Source organism: Vipera berus, assembly GCF_964194415.1.
Source record: "Vipera berus genome assembly, chromosome: Z".
Classification (NCBI taxonomy): Eukaryota; Metazoa; Chordata; class Lepidosauria; order Squamata; family Viperidae; genus Vipera; species Vipera berus.
The window spans coordinates 34,595,754-34,623,397 of record NC_138205.1 but is presented as its reverse complement, the minus strand read 5'-3'; the positions used below and the strand labels follow the sequence as shown (position 1 = coordinate 34,623,397).

The 27,644-nt window shown below is 39.1% G+C and overlaps 1 protein-coding gene across 1 annotated transcript in view; it reads right to left on the bottom strand.

Moving 5' to 3' along the window:
* Nucleotides 1-27,644, bottom strand: part of SKAP1 (src kinase associated phosphoprotein 1) — a 482,593-nt gene that overhangs the window by 431,920 nt on the left and 23,029 nt on the right. Inside the window, exon 3 of the mRNA XM_081343140.1 lies at nucleotides 10,557-10,582. Coding sequence (XP_081199266.1) covers nucleotides 10,557-10,582 — 26 coding nt within the window. The remainder of the gene's footprint in view (nucleotides 1-10,556; nucleotides 10,583-27,644) is intronic.

Here is a 27,644-nt window from a genome sequence, read left to right as displayed (position 1 = left end):
TATATTATATTATATTATATTATATTATATTATATTATATTATATTATATATATTATATTATATATTATAATATAATATAATATAATTCTATTTCTATGCAAGATTTTCAAATGGATCAATACTTCTATGAGATAAACTGGTAATGTTGTTTTGGCCTATTTGTAAAAATGCACATATATTTAAGAGTTATAATTTCCAGATTTAGAGATCCCTGAACAATATGAACTTTTGAAGGCACTGATCCTCATTGCCACAGCTCATTTGCTCAACTCTCTCTCCAGGGCAAATGCCTTCTACAGAAAGGGAGAGCTGAGGGGGGGGAGTAAATAAGATCTGTGGAGATAGCATTCCTACTTCTTGTTCTCACTTAAATAGGAATGAAAAGGCAGCTGCAAGGAGTAGTATCAGAGCCAGATGTTCATAGACTTGCAGTCGGCCCTTGCTGCACATGGACCTCAGCAGGTGCTTGAGGACATCAACCTACAATACCAGCCCTGTATTTAACGGTTGTCATTTATAAAATTACCAGTGGGGAAAATTTCCAGATAAGAGATTGGTTGCATAAGAATTTGTCTGTATGGACAGAGACTAATTTGAGAATGTTTTCCTGCACCATATTTATTTTGAAATATGGCCTGGTGAATTTTTGAAGGCTAGTATAGGAAAAATAATAAATTAAAGGAAGCAGCAGAATTTTTTGTTAAAAAAAATCAGTTTTTTTATTTCTGCAAGAAATTCACTGGTGGAACAGACAGAGATCAACTAAGAACAGATTTGGGCCACAAACCATTAGTTAGCCAATTACTACCCAAATTAATTTAAAATAGTGAATGTTAGAACTTGATTCTATTTAGATGTTATATAGGAACCTGGAAAGACTATCAGTTTCTACGTATTTTGAAAAAGAACTGTGTTGTTGACCCAGGCCACAGCAAAGCAATCTACAGTAACCAAATGGTATGAATCTACCCAACAGCAAGGGGAAATAAACAGTGTCCTGTTATATATTTTAATTTCAGATTTGCATTTACTAAACTGTAGTCGTCAGGTAAAGAAGATCTTCCATTCTAATCAAGTTTCAACCTTTCCTTTCCTTTTCCTGAAAATAGCAACCTGGGTATAGGTAACATTTTATCGAAAGCTGACAAAAGCACCTAATCTTCATGACAAAAGAACATTAAAAGCATTTGGATGGTGTCTGCTTAAAAAGTAGAAGAAATAATTGTTTTATAAATCCTTAGATTCTGTTGTGCTAATCTTAAACTCAGGTGACACTACATGGAGACAATACATCATGTATGGAATTACCAACAGATTTATTTCTTGATACATCCTGGTTCGTCATTAAAATGGAATAATGGTGAGCTGGAGCACTCATTTATTTTATTTTATTTATTTTAATTCCATTTATATCCCGCCCTTCTCCAAAGACTCAGGGCGGCTTACAAGCTTAGCAGTAGCCTTCATTCTATGTATATGCCTGCTTATTAGGGCTTTCACACACACCCCAAGCAGCATTATTACAAAGTCAGCTTAATTGCCCCCAACAATCTGGGTCCTCATTTTACCTACCTGGGAAGGATGGAAGGCTGAGTCAACCTTGAGCCTGGTGGGATGCGAACCTGCACTAATTGCAGGCAGCTGGTGTTACTTAAGGAGGCATTAGCCCACTGCTCCACCAAGGCTCTTAAAATAGTTCTTAAGATTTCATCATCAAATAGAAAGCAGGAGTACCTCTCCCCCTACTTTTGCTGAAGAGCCATAGCTTCTAAAATCCCAGGGAGATGTAACTTATCTTAAAAAGTTCCTTTGCCCCAATTTGCACAATTCTTTTATTGCACTAAAATATCATTATCTGCAAAAGGTTCTTGAATGCTTAACATTTCCAAACTGCTACACATTCGGCAGCTTTCCCATGATCCCAAATAATTTCTTCTTGTTTATGAAATCATGTCATAATCTCACTCTCCTCCTCAGAAAGAAAAATACAGGTAATCTTTGACTTACAACCATAACTGAGTCTGGAATTACAGTTGTAAGTTGTTGTGGTCATAAGTCAAGGTATCCATATGACCAGAAATAATTTTCTGGCTTCTTCATGGCAGTTGTTAAGTAAATCCATTCATTTGAATGCACATAATTTTGCCAGAAACCAATCGAAAACATTACAAATTACTGTCATGTGATCGCAGAATGCCCGTATGGGTCATAAAGTTAACCTGACCAACATGCAGTGGCTTACTTTGAATGGTTGTAAAATAATCAATCGTTAATGAGAACTACTTGTAAAATTGAAGAACAAGGAGTACCAGTTAACTAAAAGTATAAAACACAAAATGCTCTAAAGAGCTGGATTTTTTTCAGTGTTGTGGTTCAGCTCTGTCAAATAAATAGTAAATTACAGGAATTATATGGGTATATCTGAGCATGCACAGAATATGTTTTTTCTAATGCCTAATTGTGCACATGAAACTCACATCCAAGACAGAGTAGCACTAGAAGTCTAATGCAGCCTTTTACTCATTATCTAGAATGCCAGAATTACAAGGCCAGAACACACAACCACTCCCATTTTACATATTACATATTAACTGAGAATTTATCTTCATCTTAGAAGATAATTTATCTTCATCTTCACCAAGGCAAAAAGCATTGTTTTCATTAATTGTACTAGTTTCCCCCCCCCATATGATGTCAGGGATAATAGGCTATCTTTTTATACTTTTGATATAAGCTAAACAACTCTGATCACCAATTGTCCCAAAAAAATAAAGTGAAGAGAAAATTACCTGATATATTCTAAGATGAAGATAAATTCTCAGTTAATATTTTGTATTTAATTATCGTACAGATCCCCAAGCTATTGCTTGTTGAATATCTCAGTTGCTTCTGAATCTTCAGCCCCTTATTAATATAAATTTAAGCAGATAGGCATAAAGTCTTTAAAATACTTAGAAGAACCTTTTCCAATTATTATACTTGTTGTATAATAATAATTTCTAGAATTCCACACTAACAAGGAATTTCTATAATTATTAAACTAGATCATATGTTTGGGGACATTTGAAACTATTTTTATTATTTTAATTTAATGTCCTGTATTCACTTCTGTGTGTTCTCAGCAGGAAAACAGACAATAACATGGTGCCAATAAAATAAATATAAATAAATAATCTCCTGTTTTTTCTGTTTACTTGCTCTTAGATTTAGCAAGGATTATTTACGTTTGTAGGTATCTAGTAAAATAGAGGATCACTTTATTTTACAGATACCTGGAGAAAGATCATAATATTTAGCATGTACAAATAAAGATAAATATGGACTGGTCACCAACTTCTAAGTTATGAACTTTAAAAGCATTTGGCTAGCTGCAGCCACATTTTACTTCTTCTGTCCCCAAACGCAAATATTAATTATTTGCTATTGCAGTTATATCCTGGAAGGAAATGCACTCTATCCATGCAGAAAAATGTGCACCTTCACACATCCTGTCATAGTTCAAATTAAGCACTTCAACAACATGCTAACTGTATGAACAAAAATGTTTTTAAAAATCACAATTCATTTAGAGAATGAAAGGTTCAAGATCCTTACTGGCACTTCCACAGAGAGAGAAATTTGAAGTACTCAACATAAAATATATTTTAACAGTGAGGCATAAATATTGATAATCTGGTAATTTATTCCTGGCAGCTAACATCACATTTTAAAATCAAAGCATGCAAGAGTTTCTGATTTTTGTTTACAAGCTATGCGAGAACCCCTCAGCATGTCAAAAGCACAAAGATGTTTGAGTAAACAGAACTTAGCCAAGAAATCAGGGCACACTCCATTAATTCAAAAACACTCTTCTTTTTCTTCCAAGTTGACTTGTCCCTTTCTTACTGAAAAAACTTGAGTTCTTGGTTATTGCTTTAATGACTTGCCACTTATCCTTGTCATAACTATATATGAATAGCAAAACTGAGAGAGAAAGAACAGTTACAGAAGAAGTGGGTAGACAATCCATATATGTGTTGTACATAGTAAACCTCACCTTCACCTACTCACTGAGTGGGAGAAAAAAAAGACATTTCATTCGTAGGCTTGGGGGTTAAATCACAGCTCATAATTCTGAAACAAGAAACATTTTCTTTCTCTACTGGTATTCCATCTATTATGACTCCTCCAGAGCAAAGTGTGGATAAACATTTGTAGGCTACTCAGTTCTTCTAGATGGAAGATAACAATTATCAATTGGGGCCAGATATAAAATAGCGGCTCAAGGAAAGAGTTGTGTAGTTAGAATTAAAGAACTGGGAGCATCAGCCTAAGAACTGTCATTTCACAAAATGTGTCATCTTTCAGTTTAGACAATCTTCCCTCAACTTTAGAGCTTGTAACCAAATTCAGAAGAAAAAGACATATTTGGAATGCCAAAGCTTATAGCAACTACTGCATGTCATCCAGAGCACACAGATCAGGAGCCCAAAATAGAAAAAGAAAAGTAAAATAAGTCAAATTACCATATATTTTTCTGAAAAAAGTAGAGTAGCATCCATTTAGGATATCTGTCCTAAATATTCATGCCATCAGCCTTCTGGCAACAAAAGTATGGCAGCGGAGTGTGGTGAGACGGTGGTATTTACTGTAGAAGTAACAGGGAAATATGCTTGATGTTTGATCTCTTTTTAAACTATGACTTTAGTCTTTGTATGACTGATCCAACAAAGAATTTCTGATGCCTATTAGAGGAATGATTTAAGAAAGACACTCGAGTCGACATCAAAATCAATTCTCATAATCCCTTTTTAGTCTACATTAAATTTCTGAAAGAAATGGTTATGAACTGCATATGGTGGGAGGGCAAAGATATTGTGTTCCTTAGCAGCCAGATTTTGTAGACATTTTGACAAATGTAATAAAAATAAAATAAAATATTTACTAGAAAATGGATAGAATTGATTTAGAACAACTGCTAGAATATATATAATCAAAGTTTGTAAAATGTTGGGAAAATTGCATTTTGACATTCAAGAAACAATTTACCACCAGAAGAAAATGGCTTAGTGTTCTATAAAGAAGGGCTTTATGTTTTTAATTCTTTCCAATTGCCTAAATGAAACTAGCAATTTATCTTAAATTAACTTTCATAAAAGCAGTAACACCAAAAATTAACCTCCAATTCTGCTAATTAAAAGAATGTCATGTTTCAATAGAAGAGAATGTCATCTTTGCCTAACCAGGATTCAGTAGATTTTGTCCAAGGTATTTTATGTTTCTATTAACTGCAAAGGTTAGTCACTGAGTTTCTGACCCAAAGTAATAGGCAAAATCTAACATATGCAAATATTTTAACTATGCTTAACCATTATATCCATTCCCTCGTCTGTGTTGCCAGACACAGATATACAATCATTTTTTCAGGCTGATTTTTTTTTAATCATGCAGATTTTCCTGTCTTTTTTTAATAGTGCCTTTTAATATAAAATTATTGGGAAACCAGCAGAAGATCTCCCTCATGAAACAAAAGTGCTATATTAAGTGAGAGAGTGCTGATATAAGGAATGGAATTTGTATTAAACTTATTAAAAGCACCAAAATATGCTATAATTCAACTGAAAAACTGCAAAGTATTATCAGTGCTGCCTGATTTGAAAGACAGGCAACGCTTGATTTGATAATACATAATGGCATACAAGAAAATAAGTTTATACACAAATGGGTTAAACTCCCATTACTATTATCAATACTGTAAAATAGCAAAATAAACACTATTTTATACATTAATTTCATTTTGTCTTTTATGATAACTAAAAAACTATATTCACCATTCAGTAGAAATCTACTAAAAGCAATATTGCTGGAAAGTAGTTGATATGCAAATTTACAACCAGAGGTTTGAAAATGGGATAAATAAGTCATACTTATGTCCTACTGAAATGAATGTAACATATTTTCAACTCAGTTTAATTTGCTAGTTTGCAGTGAAAAGACAACTCACTCCTGGAGATTGTGTTAAACTTCAAATTCAGTTTGAGGAGATATCTGAAAAATTTTGAGATAAATGAACTCTGTTTTTATTTTTAAAAATGACAATTTAGCATAAACCTAATTTTAGGATTACAAACTAATTCCTTTTTTTAGAGCTTGGGTAGAAAATGGTATTAATAGACTAGATTCTTCAAAATACTTCATATATTGCAATAACTAGGACTTCCAGCTAAGTTAAACATATTCTTATTTCTCAATTTGGATCTGATGAAATAGTAGCTTCTGACTCTTTCAAATTATTAAATTGGAAAATGTTTCGGAGGAGTTTAGATCTAATATATTTGCTTCCATAGAAGCAAAGGAATAATACCATTGTATTAATATTCTTCAGCTGTTTATAAAGTTGAAGTATTTGATTTGATGAGATGGCTTTATTGTTTTTAACATGAATTCTCTGTAGTTATTAAATGTGGCTATATAAATGTGATTAATAAATGAATTCACTTTCAGGTTCTGAATTGGGCATGAATATAATAGATTATTAATATGATTCCAAATGGGCAAGATTTAATTTCTTTTTTCAAAAATGAATTTGATTTTACATATCTATTGTAATACATATGTGTGTGTTGTTTTGTGTGTATGTATACTTAATCGTATATCATAGAGGCAAAAAAATTAAGAAATTTTTAAAAATTATCTTTGAGGAAGGGCAAAGTTCAGTATGTGAGAAAAAGTGCTTTTCTTCTTCAGCAAAGGGTCTGAGATTCTGTTCATGTTTCTGGGAAATAAAACAGTTGATTTAGAATCCCCTTTAAACATGGGATCATGTAGCAATATTTTCAGAGGTAATTTTTCAAGGAGTGCTAGGACAACTGTATGAATATAGTGAAGAAATACAAAGAAAAAACTCTTAGCTACTAGAAAAATCCCCAATCAACACCAAAATTACCATATTTCTTCTACAGATCTGGAAATGATGCACTGTCTAGCAAAAGGATTGGGGAATATTATATGGCTTGACAAACATAGGTATTTTATACGCATCATGGATAACACATTTTATACTCATTATAAACAATTAGATCTGGACATTATGAACAATTTGATCTGGATATATTCTGCATAAACAGATATACTGTCTATGAAATAAAGAGCAGATATAACATAGAGAAAGGGAAGCAGAGAGATTAATTTAGCCTGCTGTGGTTTGAATTCCCTATAGACCTGGCAAACTAAAAAGGTAGGAGCAAACTCAACAATTTAAAACAAGTATGCAGTACAAATGAATTTTAAATAATACTAGCTTATGGGTATAGGGCAAAGATATCTGACTGTTTAGCAAAGTAACCCAAAGAGCAAAAGTTATTTTAATGGCTGTAAACATTTCTAGGAAGAAAAAAATCCTTTTATGTGTTCTAATCAGGTCTTTTTCAAAAATTCTGAACACAGCTGTCTGCTTCGCTGTCTCTCCAATGACGCCAGATGCCCAGTTCATCAAGGAAATGCAGAAAAACAATGATTTGAAAGCAATTAGAAGTACCGAGACTCATATTAAAATGTGATAATACCATTCTAGTGGGAATTCAAGGCACCAGTGCATTTTTGACATTTCTGTGTTGCCAGAGATGAACATGTGTTAGAAATGGAGTTCCTCCTCCCCATGACACTGAATGAGGATGAGTGGCTATCATGTGGGAATTTTATTTCTGAAGCCAATGAATGAAATTAAGTTAATATAAGGCATTTTTTAAAATGTTCCATGTATTCAATTTTATTTTTAAGAAGAAAACAGCTTTACCTTAACCAGATTTTTCTTATGTACATGAAGCAAATATTAACCAAACCAGTTCCATTGTTAGATGGGAGGCAGAGAACATCACAGCCATCAACATGCAAGGTCTCATGTGTTATTCTTATACTTTTTCCATGTAAAAGTGTACAGCAGTATGAATACTGCTTTAACCAGTCTCTGGCATGTCTTATGCTACTGCAAAGTGACTGATATTAGGATTAGTGACAGGCAGTGCCAAAGAATGTTCAAAATATCACACCATTGCACTCATTTCACATGCTAATAAAGTTATGCTTAAAATCCTACAAGCTAGACTCCAGCAGTATGTGGATCGAGAACTACCAGAAGTACAGGCAGGATTTCGAAGAGGCAGAGGAACCAGAGATCAAATTGCCAACATACGCTGGATCATGGAGAAAGCTAGGGAGTTCCAGAAAAGCATCTACTTCTGCTTCATTGACTATGCTAAAGCCTTTGATTGTGTGGATCACAACAAACTGTGGCAAGTTCTTAAAGAGATGGGAGTACCAGACCATCTTATTTGTCTCTTGAGAAACCTATATGTGGGTCAAGAAACAACAGTGAGAACTGGACACGGAACCACTGATTGGTTCAAAATTGGGAAAGGAGTCCGGCAAGGCTGTATACTGTCCCCCTGCCTATTTAACTTGTATGCAGAGCACATCATGAGAAAGGCAGGGCTAGATGAATCAAAAGTTGAAACTAAGATTGCCGGGAGAAATATCAACAACCTAAGTTATGCAGATGATACCACTCTAATGGCAGAAAGTGAAGAGGAACTAAAGAGCCTCTTTTTGCAGGTGAAGAAGAAGAGTGCAAAAGTTGGCTTGAAACTTAACATTAAGAAAACCAAGATCTTGGCATCCAGCCCTCTCAATTCCTGGCAAATAGATGGGGAAGAAATGGAGGTAGTGACAGATTTTATTTTCCTGGGCTCCAAGATCACCACAAATGGGGACTGCAGCCAAGAAATTAAAAGATGCTTGCTCCTGGGGAGGAAAGCTATGGCAAATCTAGACAGCACACTAAAAAGCAGAGACACCACCCTGCCAACAAAAGTGTGTATAGTCAAGGCTATGGTCTTCCCAGTTGCAATGTATGGCTGTGAAAGCTGGACCATAGGAAAGGCTAAGTGCCAAAGAATTGAAGCCTTTGAACTATGGTGCTGGAGAAGATTCCTGCGAGTCCCTTGGACTGCAAGGCGATCAAACCAGTCAGTCCTAGAGGAGATCAACCCTGGAGCAATTTATGCAAAAATGCCTCTCACCTTGAAAAGCAGATCATTATAGATAATCCTCAACTTACAACCATTTTTTTAGTAACTGTTCAGAGTTACAGTGGCACTGGAAAAGTGAATTATGACCATTTTCCACACTTACAACTATTGTAGCATCCCCATGGTCATACAATCAGAACTTGGATGCTTGGAACTGGTTCATATTTATGAAGGTTGCATGTCCCAGGGTCATGCAATCACTTTTTGTGAACTTCTGATAAGCAAAGTCAATGGGGAAGCCAGATTCATTTAACAATCATGGTACTAACTTAACCTTTCTCACTGATAGGCCCCAATATGTGCGAGCTGGGACTAATATTTCTAATACCATGTTTTTGAGCACAGATTCCCCTCAGGGCTGTGTCCTGTTGTTCACCTTGCTGACCCATGACTATTGTGCAAGATTTGCTACCAACCATACTGTGAAGTATGCAGATGATACAACAGTGGTAATCCTTATTCAGGATGATAATGAGGGTGATTACCAGGAGGAGGTTGAGAGTTTGATGAAGTGTGTAATAAAAATATTTTTCTTTTCTAAATATATCAAATAAGGAACCATGCTGAACCGGTCAAGGCATTTTAACACCACAAATTCCATTTGATTTCCTAAATACAAGTACACAAACATAAAACAGACATGGATCTGTAGAACTTTAGCATAAATTATACTGAGAATGGCTGGACACTAAATACATTTTATTTTTTTTATTGAATTGTAAAAAATTATAACTAACATTTTAAAAAGTTTCTAGTATTACATATAAATTAAAATATTTTAAAAAGAAATTTATCTTTTTATATTTCAAAATTACCCTGCCTCCAATGCCATAAAGTAAGGAGGAAAAAAGCAAGAATCACATATTACATTACCTAGAGAAAAAGAAAAGAAAAACAAAGGAAAAATATCCCTAGGAAATAGGGAAAAAAGATGAATATCAAAGAACATGATGGAAAAGAAACAGTAAGATTTTTATTTTAAAAAATTGATTATCTATATCAGGGGTCCCCAACCCCCAGTCCATAGACTGGTAGCGGTTCGCAGCATGCCAGCAACCAGTCCACACAAACAAGCAAAGCCCCATCCATGGGATGCAGGCAGCACCCAAAGCCACATACTCTCTGGTCCATGGAAAAACCTCTCTCAACAGAACCAGTCCCTGGTGCCCAAAAGGTTGGGGACCTCTGCTCTATATAATACTTCAGCTTTTTTTTCAAACCAGTTTCAAAGACATGAACAAAACTACATGGAAATCAAACAAGCTGCCAAAATATAAACGATCCATGTCCACGCTATGTAATGAACTATAAAGAGTTTTGAGGGAGGAAGTAGAGATCCCAGGTCAACATGTTAGGAAAAGGTTTTTGATACAGTAGCTAATAAAGTTTGCAGACTTATTTTCAATATAATATATTATCACTCTGCAAACAGAATGTTAGTCTACATCATCATCTACTTCCTTTATAAAAAAATTTAAATGTACACTCACCTCCCGGTAGGAATTCCCACTGATACCTAAACAAAACAAAATGACAAAGACCTGTTGAAAAACAGAATCTACACAAATGTTTGTATCCATAGTTTGTATTTTCTATTGGCTGTCCTGTTATTTCTAGACATTTTAACAGATTGTATATTAGACAGTTTTTAAAGTTCTATTTTGTATGCATTTACCTGGAATCAATCTTTTATTATTCTTGCTTTTATTTTACTATTTTTAGTAAATCCAAATCTAAAAAAGTAAAATTAGCCAAACTTGATCAAACAAATGGAGGTTTTTAAAATGATTAGCTTAAATAGCATGGTTGTACAGGTAATCCTCAATTTACAATCTTTCATTTAGTGACCATTGAAAGTTATAACGGCACTGAAGAAACATACTTACGGCTATTGTAGCATCCCCATGGTCACATAATAAAAATTTGGACGCTTGGTAATTGGCCTATATTTATTCATGTTGCATTGTCGCAAGGTCATGTGGCCATCTTTTTCAATCTTGTTGTTGTTAGCTGCGAAGTCGTGTCCAACCCATCGCGACCCTATGGACAATGTTCCTCCAGGCCTTCCTGTCCTCTACCATCTTCTGGAGTCCATTTAAGCTCACACCTACTGCTTCAGTGACTCCATCCAGCCACCTCATTCTCTGTCGTCCCCTTCTTCTATTGCCCTCAACCTTTCCCAGCATTAAGCTCTTCTCCAGTGAGTCCTTCCTTCTCATTAGGTGGCCAAAGTATTTGAATTTCAACTTCAGGATCTGGCCTTCTAAAGAGCAGTCAGGATTGATCTCCTCTAGGACTGACCGGTTTGATCGCCTTGCAGTCCAAGGGACTCGCAGGAGTCTTCTCCAGCACCATAGCTCAAAGGCCTCAATTCTTTGGCGCTCGGCCTTTCTTATGGTCCAACTTTCACTGCCATACATTGCAACTGGGAAGACCATAGCCTTGACTATACGCACTTTTGTTGACAGCGTGATGTCTCTGCTTTTTAGTGTGCTGTCTAGATTTGTCATGGCTTTCCTCCCGAGGAGCAAGCGTCTTTTAATTTCTTGGCTACAGTCTCCATCTGCAGTGATCTTGGAGCCCAGGAAAATAAAATCTGTCACTACCTCCATTTCTTCCCCATCTATTTGCCAGGAATTGAGAGGGCCGGATGCCATGATCTTGGTTTTCTTAATGTTTAGTTTCAACCCAAGTTTTGCACTCTCCTTCTTCACTCGCAACAAGAGGCTCTTTAGTTCTTCTTCACTTTCTGCCATTAGAGTGGTATCATCTGCACATTTTCAATCTACTGACAAGCAAATTTAATGGGGAAGCCAAATTCACTTTACAACCATGTTACTAACTTAACAATTGCAGTGACTCATTTAACAACTGCGGCAAAAAAGGTCATAAAATGGGACAAAATTCACTTAACAACTGTCCCACTTTGCATCAGAAATTGTAGTTGTTAATTCTCAGTTGGTCCTTCAGAAGTTCCTTGAAGCCCAATTTTTTTCAAACAACCTTTTCCTCATATGAATATTGCATCTTGATTTTTATTTGCAGTTTATTTCATATGATTATTTTTCTATTTTTTTATTGTAGTTTTATTCCTGCTATTGTAATTTATATCTATTCTTTGTAAACGTCTGAGAGTATTTTTATTGTGGCAGCAATAAAATGATACTTTAATATTAATTTTAATAAATATTATTAAATATTAAACTATAATAAATGATACATTCTTTTTAATTTTCTTTTACATTCCACACCATTCCTAGAACAGTGAGCAGATAACAATAACATAAAAATACAAAACCAGAAAAATAGGAATATATACCTTACTGTCTGTGATGTTATATTTTTATATGCATTTTGTTGTGTTTTTTTTAAATCCTATAGAAAAAAACAGAACTTGCTAACATAAGGTTCCAACATAACATAATCTAGTGCTATCTGACATAACACGGTATTTTTGACATCCTAAAATATGTACTGCATACAATCATAATTTTAGATTTGAATACTAGTCACAAAATTTCTGAATATTGCTTCGAAGATATTTGCCCGCCATTACAAATCCACTGATAATGACCCAGCAACTAAGTCAAAACAGTCTAGTTTTTGCCTTAGTACAACATATGAATTCAGCTAATTTTAATACAGTTGGTAAGCCATGATGAAACAAACCATGATTTAATACAGTCATGAAAGGCACTGGAGACAAAAGTTTTTTAAGTTTTCAGTTCCTAAACTTTAATATTCAGCATGCCTAATTATAGCTGCCCATCAAATCTTTTTTAAAAAATAAAGGATGTGAAATTGCAGGCACAATTTAAGAAAAGAGCAGGCAGAGCTGAGGGGCACAGTAAAATGCATCATCAGTTTAGAGTCCTTGCAGTGTCAAGCACAGACCCCCTTGAATTCCATTGGCCTGTCTAGCACCAATTTAGTGGTCAACCAGATTCTTATCTATAGACTTCAATAGTTTATGTTGCAAAGTACATAAATGGTTCTGATTCTTTGCACAATGACGAATTTAATAATTTTATCAATTGAAAGTAGACCTCCTTTCTTAGCAATCTGTAACAAAACTTTTTTTCTTACTAACTTATTAAATTGTTCAGTTGCAGTTCCCCATTTGTTCAAATTATTTTTTCCCTCAATGTGAGGAATCTTTCTTCTATACTGAATGTTTTTAATCAGAAAGAGTAATTCTAATGAATTTGTGTCTTCTTTTCTTGAGAAGGATGCTTAATCTCTCTTGAATGTGTCTTCTTCGTAACATTTATCATGCCAGGTGCCAAAAATGATTTTCTGTCCCTTTCAATTTCAATTTGACCAAAAGGATTGGTATATCTGTCCCTAACCCGTCATTTTTAATACAATACATTGGATGGTTTTTCAAAAGTTAATCTGAGTTACAGTATACATATTAGACTAGCCAAGTTTTTTTTCAGTAGATCACTTCTGGGATGAGCAGGTTCTATGCAGACACTCACCATGGGAATCAACTGGCTTTACCACTTCACTTAAAAATAGATACATCATGGTATCAAGAATATTTCTTTTTTCCACCCACTAATTTTATAATGCATAGCCTGATTTTGTCTTTATTCTAGCATTTTATCTTCATCATTTCTACTTCTGCTCTCTTTTTGGAGGGAAAGCTTGAGGGTAGAGCTTGCCTCTGTTTTATTAATCTGAATGATCTGAAAAGTGGGAAAAACATACAGAGGAGGGGGGAAAGGAGGAGAAAAGGTATTTATGAAAAGTTTTCCAAGAATTATGGTCCAAACTGGAAGTGATATTCACATGATTTATCCTTGAGTAACTATTTATTTATAAATGGTAACATAGTGAGCACAAAAGAAACACAATTGGGATTAGGGAGTTGAGGCTTTTAATCTTTATCCATATCATGATTCCGCTGGAATAAATTCCTCACTACATTTATGTAATTAAAACTTAGTGTATTAGCAAAGTATTTTGTAGCACTGGATAGAAACAAAACTAACATTGCAAACTCTCAGCTGTTAAGCTCAAATCAGAGCTCATTAGGGGGGATGATTTTTTAATATGTTACACCTCTGCTCCGTGAGCTGCATTAGCTTCCAGTTGCCTTCCGGGTGAGATTCAAGGGGCTGGTAATGACCTATAAAGCCCTACACGGCATGGGTCCAGAGTACCTAAGGGAGCACCTGCAGCCGGCGTCAACTTCCCTCCGCCCAGTGTGCTCCCACAGAGAGGGCCTCCTCAGGGTGCCACCGGTCAGAGAATGCTGACTGGTGGCCCCCAGGAGGAGGGCATTCTCTGTGGGCGCGCCTGACCTTTGGAACCGTTTACCGGTTGAGCTCCAGATGGCTCCCGACCTTTGCTCCTTCTGATGTGATCTAAAAACTTATTTATTTAAACAAGCCGGCCTGGTCTGATGGGTTTGGGGTATTAATTACTGTTTTTAAGTAATTTATTGTATTCGGGCACAATGGTTTAATCTGTTTTTAATTTTTGTATTCTGTACTTTTGGTATTTATTGCCCTGTACACCACCCTGAGTCCTTCGGGAGAAGGGCGGTATACAAATTAAATTAAATTAAATTAAATTAAATTAAATTAAATTAAATTAAATTAAATTAAATTAAATTAAAATAAATAAATAAATAAATAAATAAATAAATAATATATAAAATATTAACTGCTAGTCAGCCTAGATCTAATATTTTAACTTCCAATAGCAAGTTTCACAACACATGCTTAGTTTTGTATTTAGAAGGTAAATACTGTAATGATTTAGATTTAGGATATCCACATTTCTCGCTTGAATAGTCTGATGCTATGAATCTAATCATAAAATGAATTTATAAGTTTTTTTAAAAATACTGTGAAACATCTAAAATATTGTATAGCAGAGGATTTTCCAAAGCTATTGATATTGATAGCTATCAAGGATTGATGGAACTAACTATTATTACTGTGGTCGATGTTGTTATTCAAATTACTATTAGTTAAAATTGTATTTATTAAATTATTTTCATATAATAAATATTTGGTGGTCAATAAACAATCTGAAACTTCATGAATGGATCAATAAGCTGAAGAATTTAGGGACCCCTGATGTAGAACATTTTCCTGAGTAAGTGCTTGTTAACATAAAAGGAAAACTGCACAAGAATAGCATAAAACACTTTCCATGAGGTTTACATATGATACATTCCAGCAGACACCTTCCCAAAGTTAGACTTGTTAATCTTCCCACTTTGATACAGAAGATACGGATACAGTCAGCATTTGCTTTTTGCTCTGAGTGCAAAGATCTATCAAGCTCACAACAATATCAGTGATATAAAAACTAACGACAAGGAGCCATCAAGGAAACGTTGGCAGGTAAAGGAATCTGTTTAGTAAAAAAACCTCTAGCCTGCAAAACTGATTCAAATAAACAAGCCATGAGACAGATCCATAAAGTCTAGGTATAATTACACTCTCCTGAACTTCTGGCCAACAGAGAACACTAAAACCAACACAGCATGTATTTAACTTAGATCTCAACAAATCTGGGTTTAACTTGTAATGTCCACCCAAGGAAAAATAAACAGATTTACAAGCAGGGAAGAGGGAAAAGCGGGCTGTGAATACAAAGTATGAAGGAAAATTGCAGAATGCAACATTGATGTCTTTAAATATACTTAAAGTATGTTTCTGACAATGTAACTGGGGTGGGATGGAGAAAATGTGAAACTAATCTGACTAGTCCACAGGTCTGCAACCCGCGGCTCCGGAGCCGCATGTGGCTCTTTCAGCCGTCTCCTGTGGCTCCCAGTCCTCTGCCATGTGCAGTCCAAAAAAAAAGTGGGACTAAAAAGTTCAGCCAATCAATTCAAATATGCAGGGTACGTGCATATCTCGCCTTGGCTGCACTCTTCAGTCAAACCCTGTTCTGCACATGCACACATGTACACGCATGTGCACACATTTTTTGCAGCTCCCAGTTTTTCCTTTTGTGAGGGAACTGGTTCCAAGTGGCTCTTTCACTGTTTCAGGTTGCTGACCCCTGGACTAGTCAGTATTCATTATTTACAGTTTCAAATATGGAAATTATTTAGTAATCTATAAGAAAAAACAGATAAATAAATCCCATCATACGATTCCATCACCATGCTAGCTAATATTGATGGAAATTACAGTCAATATTTTGGATGGAAGGAATTTACGGAAGGCTGAAATTAGCCATAGGACTATGAAGTATAAAACATTGAAATTTCCTTGACCTATAATAAAACTAGTCCTTATCTATAATCTTGTGCTGTTTACATTCTTTTCAAAAAAACATTAAGAATGTAGAAAGACATGTTTGATAGTGTATTTTTCCCATATTCAGTTACAAGAAGATACTTTTCCACTAAAACTAATAAGTTGTTTAAAAACCAAGGTAGTTTTTTAAAAAGGTAGACATCCCACCTTTGGGGTTGACACATAGATACTCACTGAGTAGACATAAGTCACCCTATTCTATTCTGCAATCCAATCTTTCCTCAGTTTCCTCAACCCCTCCATTGTAGACTTTTCATGAAGACTAATGAGATTTTAAAAAGTGAATCAGAGAAGAAACAAAAGTGTTAACTGAACAACATAGCTAGGTGTAGGTAGGGAGTGGAAATCTTTTCATTCTATTCAGCTGTACATATTCTGTTATACAGATTAATTTGTTCTCCTTAGTTAGACACCACTGAACTAGGGACAAAATGACTGATCAATAAATGCACGTGCACAATCTATTTCAAAGTACCGTAATAAGAAATTTCAAGAGGTTCAATCTACTCAGAGTTCATTTCCTTAAACTTAAATATATAAGCAGTATTTCTAATATATAAGATTTACCCTGTACACAGAGAGTAGGTTTTTCTTCATTTCAACTGTTTCCTTGACTTTTTTCTTGTTATTTATAAGTTGAAAGTTAATTGTCTTTGACTTTTGTTACAAGTCTTACTTCTATCTGAGCCTTTGCTTTCCTGACTTCATCTTTGCAGATTCGTGCTATCTGCTGATATTCTGCCTTAGTTATGTGTCCCTCTTTCCATTTTTGTACTTGTCCTTTTTGTCTTTCAGTTAGTAGAGAAATATTTGTGCAACCATGCTGGTTTTTTCTTGAATTTCTTGTTTTTCTTTTTCAATAGTATTGTGCTGGACAGGGTCTTTATGATCATATATTTCAGAGTTTCCCATGCTTCTTCAGTTGTTTCCCCTTTAAAAAGTTCATCCATGGAATCTTTCCAAGGCTCTGAGTTTTTTTAAAAATAAACTCTTTTAAAGTTTAAGACATTGGTTGGGTTATGTCAGGGGTCGGCAACCCGCGGCTCTGGAGCCACATGCGGCTCTTTCAGCTGTCTCCTGCGGCTCCCAGTCCTCCACCATGTGCAGTCCAAAAAAAACAAAAAGTGGTGGGACTAAAAAAGTTCAACCAATCAATTCAAACTTCTCATGGAAAAGAAAAAACTTGTGAAGTTTGAATTGATTGGTTGAAGTTCTTTGGTTTGTGGGACTGCCCACAAACCTCTTCTTCTTTGGACTGCACATGGCGGCAGCGGAGGAAGAGACGGGAGGACTGCTGGAAAGGTAAGTAGTGGGTCGGTCGGATGGGGCGTGCAGGTGTGGTGGTGGTGTTTCTGAGCAGCATATGGAGTCTCAGGTGCTGCCAAATCCCCTCCTTCTTTTCCCCCTTCTCTCTCTCTCTCTTTCTCTCTCTCTGTGTGTGTCTGTGTGTGTCGGACCCAAGGGGAACAGCTGGTAGGGAGGCGGCAGTCCGGCATTTTCCCCCCTCGTTTGTATGTGTGTGTGTGTGTCGGACCCACGGGGAATGGCTGGTAGGGAGGTGGCAGTCTGGCATTTTCCCCCCTCTCATTTGTGTGTGTGTGTCGGATCCATGGGGAATGGCTGGTAGCGAGGCTGGTAGGGAGGTGGCAGTCTGGCATTTTCCCCCCCTCTCATTTGTGTGTGTGTGTGTGTGTGTGTGTGTGTCAGACCCGCGGGGAACGGCTGGTAGGGAGGCAGCAGTCCGGCATTTTCCCCCCTCTTGTTTGTGCATGTGTGTGTGTGTGTGTCAGTCCCGCAGGGAACGGCTGGTAGAGGCGGCGGCAGTCTGGTGTTTGTGTCTCTCTTGTGTGTCGAGCCCATGGGCCCGACACACACACAGGAGGGGGGGGAAAAGCCAGACGGCCACCTCTACCAGCCATTCCCCGCGGGTCCAACACACACATACAGGAGGGAGGTAAACAACGCCGGACCACCGCCTCCCTAACAGACCTCTCCTGCATGCGGAGAAATGCCCATTCCCTCTGCTGAGCCATCCCAGCTGCTTGCATTGCAGAAGGCAATCATTTGGAACGAGATTCAGCGTTTCTCCGCGCCCGCTGATCAGCACGCGCTAATACCCATTCCCTCTGCTGAGCTGTCCCAGTTACTTCCCTGGAGTACCTCCATATCTCGCAAGGGCGCACAGGGAATTGCGTTTCCACTGTTCTGTCAAGTCTTTTGTTTTGCGCATGCGCACACATGCACATCCTTCTTTGCAGCTCCCAGTTTTTTCTTTTGTGAGGGAACCGGTTCCGAGTGGCTCTTTCACTGTTTCAGGTTGCCGACCCCTGGGTTATGTTCTATTGCTTGTGTTTACACTATATTGTATTCTAACATGACATGGTCACTCTCCCCCAAAATTCCGGCAACTTCAACTCCCCCTATCACTTCTTCCCTATTAGTAACAATTAGGTTCAGTACAGCTTTTCTTCTAGTTCCATCCTCTACCTTTTGGATGACAAAGTTGTCAGCCAGATTGATTAGGAATCTGTTCAATCTCCCACTTGTTGCAGAGTTTTGTCTCCCAGTTGATATCAGAGTAGTCAAATTTCCCCTTACTACTGTGGTGTTTCTTATATACGTTTGTTAATTGGTTAGCAAAAGTTCATCTATTTCTTCTGCTTGGTTGGTGGCCTGTAGTATACACCTATTGCAATGACATTCTTTTTTCCTTTATATTGACCCATGGAAGAAGAGCAACTAAGAGGATTAAGAGAGAGGAGACTGGCAGGAATAGGGTATGGTGACATGATAGCAGTATTCCAATATTTGAGGGGCTGCTACAAAGATGAGGGGATCAACCTATTTTTCAAAACACCAGAAGACAAGACAAGAAACAATGGATGGAAACTGATCAAGGAGAGAAGCAACTTGGCATTAAGAAGAAACTTTCTAACAATGAGAACAATTAACCAGTGGAACAGCTTGCCTTCAGAAGTTGTGGGTATTTCATCATGGCTCTTTGAGCTCTCTGGCCCAGGCTGAGAATTTTAACTGGGTTTTATTTTCAGGAATAATTTAATCTTTTTAATTGTCTTTTAACTTTTGTATTTTGTATTGGTGTGATTTTAAAATGCCCTGTAAACCGCCCTGAGTCCTTCGGGAAAGGGCGGTATATAAATCTAATAAAATTAAATCATTGGAGGTCTTTAAGAAAAGACTGGACAACCACTTGTCGGAAATAAGATAGGGTCTCCTGCTTAAGCAGGGGTTGAACTAAAAGATGTCCAAGGTCCCTTCTAGCTCTATTCTGATTGATTGATATCTCACCTGCCCATTCTCCTTTACTGCATGGGAGAAACTAGAATATGGCATAATTGTTGATCCTGAAGCCTCCTTCATGAAACACAATCACTATTCCTTTACCAGCTTATAAAAGATGCATTGTATCAGGACAACATCTCTACTAACTCTATTTACTGTATAGAACTGTTTAGATTTATAAGAAGATCCTACAAGACCATCATGATCCAGCCCTCTTTGAATCCCAAAGCTTATGACTCTGTTCACCATATACTGTACAGAGTATGCCTCAAGAAAAAATGAGGTTGACAACAAAAATAAAGGCTGGTACCCTGTGTTTTCCTGAAAATAAGCCCAGTCTTATATTTATTTTTGGTCCAAAAGACCCATTAGGACTTATTTTCAGGGGTCTTTTATTTTGCAGTCAGAGACAGAGATGCAATGGGGGGGGTGGAGCTATCGCGGTGGGTGGCGGGTGGCAGGCGGCAGTCTGAGGTGACCAGTGAATGTGGTTTCAGCTTTTGCATTAATTCACAGATCGCTTCCCTTTTCCTTCAGCACAACCCAAGCTCCCTGTGCTTCTTTCCAATTCTGCCTCAAAGCCTCCGTAATTCAGTTCTCTCTCTGCCTTCCCAGCATACAAGGCAACCCCCCTCCCTTCCTTTGACTACCACCTCCTCATTTACCTATTTCCACCTTTCTTTCTTGTTGCTTGTTCTTCTCCGGGATTTTTTCTTGCACAGGGTCTACAAATGAGACATTGAGGCAGCAGCTGGGTGAGTTTCAGTGCCAGGAGTCAGGCTTGCTCTGTGGCAGCAGTGGTGGCAGTAGCAGCAACAGTCTGCCAAATCTGCGCTGTCCACAACATTTGCTCGCGGTCTGGTCTGCTCATGCTTCCTCTTCTTTGCATCCCACCCACCAGACATGAGAATAGGGGCTGGCCTAGTGGTGACAAATCCCGTGAGACCTCAACAGGCCCACTCTCTGTTCCTCCTGTAGCACTAGGCAGCTCTGCTAGCTGCCTGCGCTTGCCAAGTGGGGCTGCACCTCCTGCTCTTGTGAAGCCATGCCAGGGCAGGAGGCCATTCTGGTGCACTTCATATGTCCCACCCTTTCCATTGGAGTCCATTCAGTATTAAATGAAAAGCAATATGAGGAAGTGGACAGGGAGTGGGCCTGCTGAGGTCTCATGGGATTTGTTGCCCCCGGGATGGCCCCCATTCCCATGTCTTGCAGGTGGGATGTAAGGAAGAGGAAGCACGAGCAGCCCCGGACCAGACTGCTAGCAAATGCTGCAAACAGCACAGATTTGGCAGGCTGTTGCTGCTGCTGCCACTGCTGCTCCTGGGAGTCAGGGGCCACGGCATGGCTTGGCCTGCTAAACCTCACTTGGACAGACCTTTATTACCCAGCATACACCAGCCTGAAGAAGAGCACTTCCATTAGCCAATCACCAAACCAGACAGAGCCCTCCAATAAGTCAAAAACCAATGGGCGGTGCCCCCCCTTCTTTCAGAGTGGGGTATGTTCTGCTGCTGAGAAAGTAAACAAGCAAAACTTTTGCAGCGCAGCAAACTCACAGCATCGAGATGCCATGTCTGGCAGCTGAAAATCATCCAGTTGCTGCCCCAAAGTCATGTTTGTAGACCCTCCACAAGAAAACAGTCCTGGAGAAGAACAAGTGACGAGAAAGAAAGCCTGCTCCTCGTGGGTGGAAATTGGTAAATGAGGAGGTGGTAGTAGAAGGAAGGGGTGGTTAAGCTTACATGCTGGGAAAGCAGGGAGAGAACTGAATCGCTAAGGCTTTGAGGCAGTCCATTCAGTATTAAATGAAAAGCAATATGAGGAAGTGGACAGGGAGTGGGCCTGCTGAGGTCTCATGGGATTTGTTGCCCCCGGGATGGCCCCCATTCCCATGTCTGGCAGGTGGGATGTAAGGAAGAGGAAGCACGAGCAGCCCCGGACCAGACTGCTAGCAAATGCTGCAAACAGCACAGATTTGGCAGGCTGTTGCTGCTGCTGCCACTGCTGCTCCTGGGAGTCAGGGGCCACGGCATGGCTTGGCCTGCTAAACCTCACTTGGACAGACCTTTATTACCCAGCATACACCAGCCTGAAGAAGAGCACTTCCGTTAGCCAATCACCAAACCAGACAGAGCCCTCCAATAAGTCAAAAACCAATGGGCGGTGCCCCCCCTTCTTTCAGAGTGGGGTATGTTCTGCTGCTGAGAAAGTAAACAAGCAAAACTTTTGCAGCGCAGCAAACTCACAGCATCGAGATGCCATGTCTGGCAGCTGAAAATCATCCAGTTGCTGCCCCAAAGTCATGTTTGTAGACCCTCCACAAGAAAACAGTCCTGGAGAAGAACAAGTGACGAGAAAGAAAGCCTGCTCCTCGTGGGTGGAAATTGGTAAATGAGGAGGTGGTAGTAGAAGGAAGGGGTGGTTAAGCTTGCATGCTGGGAAAGCAGGGAGAGAACTGAATCGCTAAGGCTTTGAGGCAGAATTGGAAAGAAGCACAGGGAACCTGGGCTGTGTTGAAGGAAAAGGGGAGTGATCCCTGAATTAGACCCATTCTAGTCAAGGGACAGTGTAAAAGCTGAAACCACATTCACTAGCTTTGGTATAGTAACAGTATCATCTACCTTGTTTGTACCACGCAAAACTTCATAGTTCCTGTCCCTCACCCCCCCAGCCCGGCCAGGCTCCCTCATGTCCCACATGAGCGATGTCAACCTAGCCATCTCCCCCCCCCAGGACAACCACATTGCTATGGCTTACTTTTAGAGTAGGGCTTATATTAGACCCACCCCCAAATATCAAGCTAGGGCTTATTTTGAGGGTAGGTCTTATTTTCGAGAAAACACACAAGAAAGGATTGTGGTAAAATAACCCTCCTTGTAGATTGTTGGAGCATAGCTATTAGTATCATAGTAGTTTGGATAAAACATGAACAATTTTGCTAAACAGACGTATCAATTGCCTAATAGAGAAAATATTACTGCTCATCAGTAATGTTGCAACTAATTAAAGATAACCCAGTATTAGACATGATGGGTTATTAACACTGAGTTCTCTGCTACCTGACTGATCAAAAGGTCACATTCTTAAATACCACTTTTATCTCAGTATCACAATATCTGATTTAATGAGTTTCTTATTGCTAGGAAATTGTATGTACTTAGTTAAACTAATAAGTATTACTCTGAAATTCATTTTTCCCATTTATTATTATCTCTGACTATTCAAGTATTTTGAAAAATAAACATTTGGATGAACTAAAATACTTAAAATTTTGAAGTGTCTTTTTTTTGTTTTTAAATCAGTAAGTAAAAGATATTCCAGCTTCATTTCAGTTAAACACACAGGTTTTCATTTAAACAAAAGCTCAACAAGACCTCTACGGAAAACATAGCTTCAGACAGTGGTGGGATTCAACCAGTTCACACCGGTTCAGCAGAACCGATACCTATTTTTTTCTTGAGTTTGTTGAACCTGTTATGATAAATCTGTGTTTTCTGGAACACCTCTGGTTTTCGTTCAACTGCCTTCCAGGTGGGGAAAAAAACCCTTCCCAAAAGTCCAAGAGAGGCATGCAAGAAACCCAATGGAGATGTGGCGCCTTCAATCACCTCAGCTGCCCACCCACCTCTTCCCTTCCCTTCCCCTCCTGAGTTGGACTACCGTACCCGGTCCCTCTCCACCATTTCAGAGGCATGGGGGAGTGATGGTGAAAGGCTCTGCTGTCACTGCACAATAGCTGTGTCTGGCACTGGAGGGGCTTTCTTCAGTCCCTGCCACCTCCTTCTCTTCTGCCAACTTTCCTATGGCTTGCATCATAACCGGGGGGCGCAAGCCTCCCATGCCACATCACTCTGACAGCCCTGGTATCCTTCTGCCAACACTCCATCGCAGCCACCACACTTTCTTGATATACTTTCTTGCAGCCCTGCATCGGCCCGTGTCTCCCTTCTCCACTCTCGAAATAGCAGCCCTGTTTTCTGCTGCTTTCCTCCTGGCTGGAAGAAGACGATCTGGGCGAGAAAGCCCAATCTCCCCTTCCATGATGGTTCTGCAAAGCCCTTGAGGAGGGGCTCAGGCCAGACATGCAGGAAGTGGATCCACTTCTCAAGGGCTTTGCAGAACCATCGGGGAAGGGGAGCTTGGCCTTCCTCGCCCAGCTCCAACTAGTGTAGTTGGTCTTCCTCGCCCAGCTCCAACTGGCGTCCTTCCATACAAAGCATCCTTCCTTTCCTCCCTTCTGCCAGCAGGAAAGCAGAAAAAAATGGGGCTGCCATTTTCAGAATTGAGAAGGGAGACATGGACCAATGCAGGGCAGCAAGAAAGTGCAGACCAGTGATTGCTGCAAGGAGGAAGGAAGGAAGGAAGGAAGGAAGGAAGGAAGGAAGGAAGGAAGGAAGGAAGGAAGGAAGGAAGGAAGGAAGGAAGGAAGGAAGGAAAGAAAAGAAGGAAAGAAGGAAAGCAGACTTAAGGACACCTGGGAAGTTACCATAAGCCGCCTTTCTCTGTTTCCCCTTTTCCTGGCTGGGACAGAGGCAGCCCACATAGGTTGCTGCTTCATGCAAGTGGGTACAACCCTGGCAACTGAGCCTTCGCAGTGCCGCTTGAGAGGTTTTGTTCCTGACTTCCGGTAGTGCTGCCATGCCAAATGGCGGCGTTTCTGAAGCCGCCCGATCTTGGGATGCGTTAGAGCACCCGGAGGCAGCGAAAATCAGCTGTCCCATGGCGCTGAAGTCTCTCCCTTGGGAGAAGAGGGAGAGGCGAGCTTGTTTGGGTAGAGGTAGAGCTCCTCTGTGATTCCCCCAACAAGTTTGGGGGCTAACGGAGTGAGTTCCCTTGGAGCCCAGGCTTTCTCTGCTCCCAGGACACTTTCACTCCATAAAGGAGTGGAACTAGACACGACAACTACATCTGCTGCTTAGATGGGACTGTGAGTATTTTTTTTTCTTTGAGAAGCAGGCAGAGCGAAGCAGGAGGATTTGAATTTTCAAGTTGGATTTTAACTTTAACTCAGACTCATTATCTTCTTCAAGTTTTAAGCTGATGGAAATGGAGTAAAATGGTGCTGGAATGTTGCTTTCTTGTGTGAATTGACTGTTTTGGAAAATTGTTATATTTTGCAACATAGCAAGAGAGACAATTTGCAACTGATTCTACCCAGTAACGGATTTTGTGTATTTGAAAGCTTGTCCTTTTTTTTATTGAAGGATAAGGAACTTTGGGAGAAAAACTTTTATTTTTTTTCTCCCTTCTCCTTTCTTTTTTTTTTCTTTTTTCTTTTTGAACTTTGATTCTGCTGGGCTCACCACTCAACCTTCAAGCTTAATGCCTTTTAGGATATTCTTTTTTAAAGATCTATTCTCTTACCTGGGCTACTAGTGGAACAATTATGTGTCCAACTGTCATATTTATAACAGACAAACCAACAACCCAACTGGGCTACCATGGCAATGAGGCCAATGTACCCCAGGCTTGTCTTAACAGGAAATCAGGGCAATAGGCTGTTTAGAACAGGAAATAAGAAAATGCACCATATGCCTGCAAATACTGAATTAGAAGGCAGCAAAGTAAAAGTGAATGAGAAGGGTCCCTTTGCTGATGATACACTTAAGCAGAAGAGAGAGTTGGGGAAAGAGATGAAGAGCAGGGAAGTGACAAATCAACCCCTCTCCCAAGCTAACACCAGAGAACGAGAGACCCTAGTCCTGCACACCTTGACAACCATTACTCAAGAGAGAGAAACATTAAAAGTCTAAGAGCACCTTTTTTCAGACTTACAAATGTTAGTAAAAAGTGTTAACTTCATCAGATATATGGAGTGGCTGATGTTGGATTTAAATTGGTTAGAGTGGCGTAAGAAAGGATAGGTTAGCATCAGATTATTATCTCGCTTTTTTACTTATAATTCAAGGTGGTAAACATACCTATCACTCCTACCTTTATTCCCCATAATAATCCTGTGTGGTGGGTTGAAAGAAAATGATTGGCCTAAAGACACCCAGACATGACTAAGAGATGCCTAGAATACACAATCTCCTGGCTTCAAGTCAGCATCAATGCAGATAAAGGTTATATGTGAGACACATAAGAAGTATTTCATCATAAAAATAGTAACACATTTAAAAAATGATACCTGCTAAGACATTCTGAGATAGACTGAAACCTTTTGTTATATGTGAGTTCAATAGTCTCTCTTTCAACTGTTTCTTTGTTCCAGAATGGCTGCTTTGGAATCTATAATGGAGTATCTTGGGGGGGTTAAAAAGCAACCATGATTCATAAAAGCATATGCCTTTTAATTACAATTAATTAAGTATGAAAATATGCTATCTAACTCTTCCTGATTTTCGGCTATCACAGACTAACACAGCTCCCTTCCTGCAATACAGGCAAAACTCGAAAAATTAGAATATCGTGCAAAAGTTCATTTATTTCAGTAATGCAACTTAAAAGGGGAAACTAATATATGAGATAGACTCATTACATGCAAAGCTAGGTAGTTCAAGCCGTGATTTGTCATAATTGTGATGATTATGGCGTACAGCTCATGAAAACCCCAAATCCACAATCTCAGAAAATTAGAATATTACATGCAATCAATAAAACAAGGAGTGTACATAGAACAATATCGGACCTCTGAAAAGTATAAGCATGCATATGTACTCAGTACTTGGTTTGGGCCCCTTTTGCAGCAATTACTGCCTCAATGCGGCATGGCATGGAAGCTATCAGCCTGTGGCACTGCTGAGGTGTTATGGGAGACCAGGATGCTTCAATAGCGGCCTTCAGCTCTTCTGCATTGTTCGGTCTCATGTCTCTCATCTTTCTCTTGGCAATGCCCCATAGATTCTCTATGGGGTTCAGGGCAGGCGAGTTTGCTGGTCAATCAAGCACTGTAATCCCATGGTCATTGAACCAGGTTTTGGTGCTTTTGGCAGTGTGGGCAGGTCCCCATAAAGCTCGTCTGTGGAAGGAAGCATGAAGTGCTTCAAAATCTCCTAGTAGACGGCTGCGTTGACCCTGGACTTAATGAAGTGTTGTATATTATCAGGTCCACATGGAAGTAATAAACAGGATTCACAGAGACAGTCTTTACTGTATGTTAGCAGGAACAAAGAACAATGGAGCTCCCCGGAGCCCCTTTAAATACCTAGCCAGGTACATTTTATTTTATTTATTTATTTATATTTAAATTTATATACCGCCCTATTCCCGTAGGACTCAGGGCAGTTTACAGGGAAAATTAAAACTGAAAATACATCATATACAATTAAAAATGATTAAAACTAAGATTAAATTAATCCCTGAACTTAACTAAAACCCCATTAATTAAAAATTAAAACCCCTCAGTCTGGGCCAGACAACTCAAAAACCCAGGTTTTCAAGTCCCTACGAAATGAGCGAAGGTTGGGGGCGGTCCTAAGCTCCGTGGGAAGCTGGTTCCAAAGGGCCGGCGTGCTCACAGAGAACGTCCTTCCCCTGGGGATAACCCGCCAGCATTCCTTAACCGGCGGTACCCTAAGAAGGCCCTCCCTGTGGGAGCGCACAGGACGATGGGAAGTTGATGCCGGCAGCAGGTGTTCCCTTAGATAATCCGGACCCAAGCCATTTAGAGCTTTATAGTTCATTACCAGCACCTTGAATCTCACCCGGAGGGCAACCGGAAGCCAATGCAGCTCACGGAGAAGAGGTGTTACATGGGAGTATCGGGAAACTCCCACAACAACTCGCACAGCTGCATTCTGCACCAGCTGAAGCCTCCGAGTTGTCCTCAAGGGCAGCCCCATGTAGAGAGCGTTGCAGTAGTCTAGCCGGGAGGTCACAAGCACATGGGTGACTGTGTGTAGGGCATCTTGGTCCAGATAGGGCCGCAACTGGCGCACCAGACGAAGCTGGGCAAAAGCCCCCCTGGTCACGGCTCCTAGATTCAAGGTATTGGTAATGACTTACAAAGCCCTACATGGCATGGGTCCGGATTACCTACGG